This window comes from Agrilus planipennis, unplaced genomic scaffold (assembly GCF_000699045.2).
Source record: "Agrilus planipennis isolate EAB-ADULT unplaced genomic scaffold, Apla_2.0 scaffold146, whole genome shotgun sequence".
Classification (NCBI taxonomy): domain Eukaryota; kingdom Metazoa; phylum Arthropoda; class Insecta; order Coleoptera; family Buprestidae; genus Agrilus; species Agrilus planipennis.
Genome location: NW_020438977.1, coordinates 429,001 through 437,250, shown reverse-complemented (window position 1 = coordinate 437,250; position 8,250 = coordinate 429,001). Strand labels below are relative to the sequence as shown.

General features: G+C 31.5%; 2 protein-coding genes across 3 annotated transcripts; one reads left to right on the top strand and one right to left on the bottom strand.

Annotated features, from left to right (window-relative positions):
- Positions 1 to 195: 195 nt before the first annotated feature.
- LOC112904714 lies at positions 196 to 3,059 on the bottom strand. The gene is made up of 3 exons (XM_025975479.1): positions 3,033 to 3,059; positions 1,756 to 2,187; positions 196 to 1,449 (listed from the first exon to the last, which is right to left on the bottom strand). Exons 1-3 carry the CDS (start codon positions 3,057 to 3,059, stop codon positions 1,309 to 1,311), a joined length of 600 nt encoding a protein of 199 aa, XP_025831264.1. The 3' UTR covers positions 196 to 1,308.
- A 28-nt stretch (positions 3,060 to 3,087) lies between these two features.
- Positions 3,088 to 6,811, top strand: LOC108737707 (cell cycle checkpoint protein RAD17). Of its 2 annotated transcripts, none has more exons than XM_018470768.2 (6): positions 3,088 to 3,195; positions 3,261 to 3,494; positions 3,746 to 4,032; positions 4,091 to 4,216; positions 4,276 to 4,454; positions 6,278 to 6,811. In XM_018470768.2, exons 1-6 carry the CDS (start codon positions 3,175 to 3,177, stop codon positions 6,742 to 6,744), a joined length of 1,314 nt encoding a protein of 437 aa, XP_018326270.1. In that variant the 5' UTR covers positions 3,088 to 3,174; the 3' UTR covers positions 6,745 to 6,811. The 2 variants fall into 2 exon arrangements, with proteins under 2 accessions (XP_018326270.1, XP_018326271.1); XM_018470769.2 differs by lacking the exon at positions 6,278 to 6,811 and adding an exon at positions 5,692 to 5,988.
- Positions 6,812 to 8,250: the final 1,439 nt, after the last annotated feature.

The following is an 8,250-nucleotide window of genomic DNA, read 5'->3' as shown; positions in this document are numbered from 1 at the left end:
AATATATTAAATATTAATAATATGTATAACATGTTTTCTACTATTACATAGCATGAGGACATTGCATACGGGGTGTTCATTATTTTTCAGGAATCGATTGGAATGAAAAGTGTTTCTGAATCTGTGATGTGTTATGTTGATCTTATTTAAGCTTTTCACATAAACACGCTTACAAACAATTGATAAGAAGAAAAAACATTACAACTAATTTCCTTTATTTTTCTTAACTTTTGTGTAACATACAACGATTATAGTTTACATAATCTCAGATTTTAACGCAGGTACTACAAAAATAGTACATTATTTTGTAGTAATACATGAAATAGAGTATTTCTTAAACAATTTTTGTAGGGCGAATTTATACAGAAAGATCAAGATTTTTAACAAAATGCAACTAGTAAATTGCATCGCAAACATAATCTCATAGAAATACTTTTTTAATACTTTCTTCGGTTAATGAATTGCTTTATTTAAAATTTTAAAATGCAATTTTTAATGTAATCGAAAATGTTTTCAATCTATAACATAGCGTTATTTATTTAATTAATAAACTTTAAGAGTTAATGATTTAAACAAAACTTGAATTAATAGCTGTACTGTGTAATCAGCTAATTTTCAAAGGGAACTAATTAATTTTTTTACGACGAGAAGTTAAAGGTGAACATACAAATCAGATGTGCAATGTATTCTAAATGAAAAAATTGTAACTTTAGGCTTTTAAGACACCACAAATATTCTCTTTGTTATTTACAATATGTGACCTAACAACTAATCTGGTGAAATTTGGGGAATGTTAACTTTGGTATCATTTTGTTGGTAAAGTTTCTTCCTAGTGGACAAACTAAATTATATAATAAACATTCATATAGTAAATAATAACTGATAGAAAATATTTCTTAAATATAATTATGCTTGAAATAAATTACTATTTATCTACCGTTAATAGCTAATAAAGAGAAAAAATACAAAGGAATATCACAAACGTAAAGAAAGAAAGACGAGCTGTTTGAACGACGTCTCTTGGTGTGCTTTTTTAATAACGTCGATAATTGACAAATTTCACTAAATATTTTAAGGTCGCCTGTTTTCATAGCAACGCGCGCAATGAACACAATAAAATACACAACTGAACAGGACCGCTTTTATATGAATAATCGAAAATATAGCATTTTTAAGCATCATTACATCGTCGCTTATTTGTACTGTGTAAATAATATTGAAACAGAAAAATCTAACACAAAAAAATAAATGCAGCATACGGAATTTTTGAAATTTGCGCAAAATACACAAAAAAAATGGTAAAGGCAATTATACTGGTGACGAATCATCGGTAGTATTGAAATTTTTAAGAAGATCCCGTAACCGTATTATTTCCTTTGTCGCTGCTGCTAAGTCTGTTTGTAGACTCAACTCTTTCTCTCTTAGCCTCTTTATATCTTTTTGACAGGTCTGAAACAGAACAGGATATTAGAAAATAGTAGGTATACTGTTCAATTTGAAAAGTAGTTTTGCAATCGTATTTTAAAAAATTAACCAAGTTTCATTTCATTTAATATATGTAGTGAACAAGAAAGGTAAACTGTTTTATATTTATCATACAGGATTCAAATGTGAAAGTGGAATAGCTACTAGTAATTTCGGAAGACCATTTTTTATTTATTATTATGGTGAAGTTAAATACCTTAAATAAATGTGTATTTAATTAATTTGCAAATATAGGCCGATTGCAGCATATTACGACACTTCGACACTTACCACATTCTGTTTTAAGAGATCCAGTTTGTCGCATTTTAGCCTGGTTACTTCTTGTACTAAGGCTTCTTGGTTAACGACATTATTTCCTAGAAATCCTCCTCCACTACCACCTACAACTGTAGGCCTTTCCTGACATAGGCTGCATGCCTTTGCAGCAGTTTCCGCACTCGACATGCTTTCTAGGCCGGTATCACTGTCCACGTATCCACCACCACCACCCAAGTGCTCCAAGTCTTCGCTCGTCAATGACGAGTCGTCACTCGCTTCAGATAGGGCGGGACGGGAGCAATGAGAATGTGCATGTGCCGTTAAGTCTGGAGAAGACGATGCCGTCGATGAAGCACCGCCGCCCCCATTACTGCTGCTGCTGCAACTGCTTTTATTGCTTTTGCCATTCGAGACAATGGAACTCTTTGAAAGAGATCTTCCACTCTGAAAATAATTAACTTATAGAAGTTGTATATACAAATAGTTGTACATAACAATTGAGTAACAATTATAATTTTTATTTAGAAAGATCAAATTTAACAAATCTTGCATGTAAATTGCATATTTAAGAAACTATAAAACTAAAATATTCAATTTTTTGGATAGATTAGATCATTTTCAACCCTTGGAAAAGATATACTTTTTGGTTTTGTAAATGTGAGATTGCAAACACATGTCGTTTTTCATGTATAATTTAGTTTGCTTGATCTTTTTTGAGAACATCAGACATTAAAAAAAACCGACAGCGGTTTACGTCTTAAAAACGTTTTTCTGCAAAAAATATGTATCTCATCATTTTTGATGTAGATTAACACCTCGAAAGGTTTCCTTGTTAGTTTCTCCTTTTTCAAATTCACTCCATTTTCATTTTCTTGTGTAACACAATCCATACAAGTTTCAAACGTTTTTTTGAAATAATAGGTGTTTAAAATTATATATCAAAGTATGNAATAATTACTAATTTTTTTAAACCTATTTATTATAAATATAATAGTGAAAGGCAAAGAATACAAGATAGAAGGGAAGACTCCCATTTCTGATAATGTTCAAAAAAGTGTGAGTTTCAACATCTCTAGTGGTTCTGTCCAGTCATCAAAACATAAAACGCGCGGTTTAATATAATCTATCCGATTTTTATTTCAAAAGAATAATAGAAAGATCTGGTTTCAGCTGTTTATAAAAGAGCTGTCACCCATGTAATTTAACAAGAAATGCGTCTTGTGGACTAGATTGTTTTAACCTGTTCTTCAACCAAGTTTTATGACCAAGTTAAGGACCATAGATATTACTATCATCATTAGGCCTAAGTTTAACATCTATGATTTTAACGGTTGTAACTATCTATGGTTGTAACTATCTATGGTTTTAACTTGAGGTTTCGTTCGACTCTGTTTTTGTTTGAAAACTTAAATAGTATCAAGTAAGGAAATAATGAATAAAAAATCCAATAAGGTAAGGAGGTTATAAAAAGAAATATTTGTAACATTTTCTCAATTTTCTACATTTTTTAAATACAGAATTGGATATCTTTAGATATTAAAGTTGATGAAGTGAAAAATGATTTCCCTGTTGGTACAAAAGTAACAAGAGATAGTTTGAAAGTTTTTGCAGTGCCAAGCGAAACTAAGAAGGCATATAATTTTTTTGAGAAAGTTATTCCAACAATTGAATCTCATCTAGCTGTACATTCTAAGAAAATAAAAGAGGTTGAAGAATGGCTACTGCGAAATGTAAAGGATAAATGTGGAAAGGTAGTGACAGTTGATTTTTTGAGTTTTATAACTTGGGGTTTAAGGGTTTTCCCTTGGTTCATAAACGTTATGAAGTTTCACTTGGTATCAATGTCCCAATAAGCCTTCAGAATATTTGTAATAGGTGATGGAAAAATGTTTGAATGACACCTTCAATTAAGGAAGGAGGAATACCAAGGGAAGAGAATCCTTTTCCTCAATGTCCATAATCTTTTGATTTGATTTTGTTCTCTAATGTGATATGGTTATAGGGAACCACCTCAATATTACTGATAACAGGGCCTGCTGGTTCTGGAAAAAGTGCAACAATAAATGTTCTTTGTAATAAATTAGATATCAGAATTTCAGAATGGGTTAATCCTGTTGATCAAGATTATGAATTATCTAAAGGGCCAGGACAGTCAGCACAATTTTTAGAATTTCTTGTACAATCAAAATATTTATCACTACTTGAAGACAGTGGTAAAAAGTTGACATTGGTTGAAGACTTTCCAAATTCTGTGATACGTAAACCTGATGAGTTTTTTACTATATTAGAGTGGGTACATATCATTTTTATGTTGTTCTATTGTGTTTTACATTTTTTTAATTTTTAGAAAAGTTTATTATAAAGCAAGATCTGCAATTGTATTTATCTGTGCTGATGAAGATATGAGTAATAATATATCTCATCAATTATTTCCTCAAAATATTAGGGATTTGTATAAAATAGAAAACATAACGTAAATATTAATAGAAGTATCAAGCAATATATATTTTATATCAAAATTTCATTTTTTAGGTTTAATGCTTGTTCTGTTACTTTAATGAAAAATTCCTTAAAAAGAGCATGCAGCTTAATACTAGAAAGATCAGATTTGTTTACTCCCCCACATAATGATATTATTGAGGCTATTGTCATAACAAGTTGTGGAGATATAAGATCTGCTATGAATCAGCTTTATTTTGCCTCTTTAAAGGGTAAGTATGCAAAATTAAATTTTGATTTATAGTAGAGTATGTGTGAATAAGTTTTACTGTAATTCTTTTTAAGTAGTATTAAATAGAGACATATTAGAGGCAGAAACAGGAGTTAAGAGGAGTCGAGGTAGACTTAAATTAGATTACAGTTTGCAAATAATTAAGGATGTGGGATGTTCTAGTATTATGGAAATAAAAAGATTAGCTCAGGATAGGAAAAAGTTTGAGTGACGACCTTATGATGATGAGTATTAAATAGGAAAAACCATAGGGAAAACAATAATTTTATTGGTTAAAATAAAAAAAAGGATACGTGATATACGCACATTATATGAGAATGTTAGGCAAAGTACCTTAATTAAGTCAAAGTCAAAGGAATGAAAGAGAGCTATCTGGTAAAGTTACAAATTACATAATATGGGTGAGAAAGAGACTGATCGCATACGAGTGCGTTAGTGTATGCACCACACAATTGAATGTTTGAAGTAGTACTCAAAATTGGAGTATTATTGCAGGGAATCTTCCGATGATGGCGTGCGATTAATCGTATTTTTTAACGTACTTCCTATTTTGATTTACCAGAATTAATTTCTAATATATTGCGCTAAATGAACATGCTCGTCCATATGTGCAAACAGGCCCGCCGTAAGCGGGCTTGTAAGGCGTGCATCACACGCAAATTAACATCATAAAATTTTTCCGGCGCTTGTTTCCTCCGGGAATTTTTTCCTAGATTTGGGCGGCATAACTTGTATTGCACGCGGGCGCTTAGGCGGTTAACGGCGGGTCTGCGTGCTGACGCGTAAAAAAAACATGTCCTAACTTTCTGCCGCCTGGTACATCAATTTTATAAGTAATTTTGAGCATTTTTTCTTATATTATACGTATATAGGCGGAATCTGGGCTATATCGAGATAAGGAGGGGGGAAGAATTCGAAAAAAAAAAATGGTTTTGAAGCTATAATTCACTTAAAATAGTTCACATTCCGGGAAAACCAGTGGCAGAAAAAAATCATGATGCATTTTTCCGTGTGTGAATAAATAAAAAGAAGGTGACCGTAACCGGAAAATAGAATATTCTCTTTTCAATGTGTACATGGACGTAAAAATAACGACAGAAATTTTAATAGGGCTATTTTTAATAATTCGACGAAAAAATGTCGAAAATTAGACCAAAAATGTCAAATATGGTAAAAATATGATTAAAATTAAAAAAAATCTGATATTCCGTTTTTAGGTTTTGTTAGGTCGAAATAAATGGAAAAAACTAGGGACAGAGATTTTAGACCAATTGCGTTCTCCCCAAACTACTACTAAAAGGGTGGATTTGTGAAATGACCACCTGAGTGCATTTGGGGTATCAAAGCGTAAATGCAATGTCATGCGAATAGGGATTCCTAAAAAAACCTAGATGATGAAAATACTTTGAAATAAAGTGTTTGTGTAAAATGTGGTTGCAACACACAATAAAAAAAATGCAACGTGTAATACAACACGCTACTGAAGTGAAACTTTTTCAAACAGACAAACATACCGGGATAGGAGTTAGGGAATTGTTTAATGGTATTATTTGTACATTATGCTTCCCACAGGTGCAATGCTGATAGTAAATATATTATAGAATTTTTGCCACTAGTTTCTTCCGGTTATTTCACTCTAATAGAGCCTAAAAATTTCCGAATAAAGCGACGTTATTTTTTCGATTCTGCTAAATAAATCAACCACTATTAATTTTACAAAAACGTGATAATTTGATTCACAGCTTGCAAAATTGAAAGGCAATTTTAAATTATTGTGATGTAGTTGTGTTGCTTAAATTTCAGCTTCTGGTAAACTTGAAATGCAAGAGTGTACAAGATCTAGTAATAAACGGAAACGTTCGGCCAAACCAAATGCGAAGTTGAAAAACATGTGCAAAGATGAATCATTGACATTGTTTCATGGTGTTGGCCGTATATTAAATCCAAAACGAATCGATAGAGGTGATGGATCGTGGCGTTTAGATGTTGACTTAGAGTCCCTAATCACGACATTCGCACCGAATCCCAGGAAATGCATTTTATTTTTACAGGAGAATTACTTAAAGTATTATGGACATATAGGGGACATTTCTGCAACTGCCGATATTTTAAGTTTTTCGCAAACATTTTTCGATAAATGGTCAGAAGAGTACAATAAAATGAGAGCCTATGGTTTGTGGGCGGCAGTTTTGGGATCAATGGTATATAATGAACATAAGGTATCAAAGTGGAATCAAATAACCGGTCCTACCAGACTAGAAAATAAGTAAGAATTTTTACTATAAAGCAAATGCTTAATCATTATATCTTAATATATGTAAGTTAATTAAGTTTTGTGGCTTTTATGAGGTCTTCTAAGAAAATATGTAGGGTATGCTAACTACCATATAAAAGATAGTTTTTGAGGTACTTTGAAAGGACTATGAAAATCTTACGTGATTTAGTTGTTTGCGGAATACTGATTTTTCAGTCGTTGGGCATTTAGCTCTGTGGCTCACTACCATTTGCTGCTTATGACAGAATATCAAAAGATTGGTAATTTTCGATTAGGAATTTCGATAAAACGACAACTTCGTTGGTATCGAATGTGGGCATAATCATCCTTCAAATATATATATTAATAGTCAACTAATTTCTGACAGTCGGATTTTGAGAGAAGATTTATTATTTATTATCATAACAAATTTTGGCCAACGCAAAACATAAACATTAAAAATAAAGTTTTATTTACTTTATTTGACACGAATGAATAACGGCTGTGTTACTAGATTTTAAGAAAGTTTTGCTTTAGGGGTAGATATGGTAGTACATTTTAAAATTGTTTTCATAATGTGTAGGGTGTTCAAAAAACAAATGTATTAAAGTTATATTTTTTAAATAGAACACCATTTATTTTTACATTTTAGGATTATATGATCAAAATAACAGCGAATATCATCAAGGTTTACCTCACGTAAACCTTAAGGATTTTGAAATACTTTGAATTTTGAGAAAAGAAATGTTTAAATCCCATAATTGATTAAGTTTTGTATCGCCCTTTTGAAAAAGTACCTAACGTGTACAGGGTTTCCAAGCATTATGATTAAATAAATACAAGCTTTAAACGGCAAGAGCTTGTTTATTTTAAATAGAACACCGTGTATTTTATGTCAGCAGTAGTTATAGAATTTAATACTCTGTCGAATACTATATACATTCCTATAGCCAACTGTTGGCGTTTTTATGAAAAATACACATTTTCAGAATACAAAGCGATTTTAACAAATTTAACATTTACTTTTGTTCTTTGTTTTGTTCGAAATTATTTAAAATTTCAAACAGTTGAACTGATGAGCAACGTATAGATACGTTTTAAGGACACAATTTTCAAGAAATTATTGGGCATCTACCAGCATTCACTATAATCTAATCAGAAAATATCAGTAATGAATATAATGGATCACGTGCTACGCATTTATTATTTCAGGCGTAAAGGAAATTTGTGTGATTAGGATAGCAGATCCAAAATATTCTGGAATGAGCTAACGTTTAAAACGTCTAATTAAAGAATGAAATGGCCTACATTCGGGAGCCATATCGTTGAATCGGTATTTTCAATTAAAATCTTTTGAGGTGTTGGTTCTGTTTATATGTTAATTAATATTCCGTCATAAGATCATAAATATAGGATATGGTAGTGGCTGTGTTAAACGGTATGGGGGAACCCCATGAGTAAAATATGAGTGCTAAGCACTAAACAACGGCACCATTCGCCCAAATTTGGGCGGGTTATCGTA

Excerpts from the sequence above, each read along its gene's own strand:
- LOC108737707 (XM_018470768.2), top strand. The coding sequence starts at position 3,175 with ATGAATAAAAAATCCAATAAG. Across the intron at positions 4,033-4,090 it reads GAGTTTTTTACTATATTAGA|AAAAGTTTATTATAAAGCAA; the intron begins GTGGGTACATAT and ends TTTAATTTTTAG. Across the intron at positions 4,455-6,277 it reads TTATTTTGCCTCTTTAAAGG|CTTCTGGTAAACTTGAAATG; the intron begins GTAAGTATGCAA and ends CTTAAATTTCAG.
- LOC112904714 (XM_025975479.1), bottom strand. The coding sequence starts at position 3,059 with ATGTTAAACTTAGGCCTAATGATGATA. Across the intron at positions 2,188-3,032 it reads ACTTAGGCCTAATGATGATA|AGTGGAAGATCTCTTTCAAA; the intron begins GTAATATCTATG and ends AATTATTTTCAG. Across the intron at positions 1,450-1,755 it reads ATCTCTTAAAACAGAATGTG|ACCTGTCAAAAAGATATAAA; the intron begins GTAAGTGTCGAA and ends GTTCTGTTTCAG.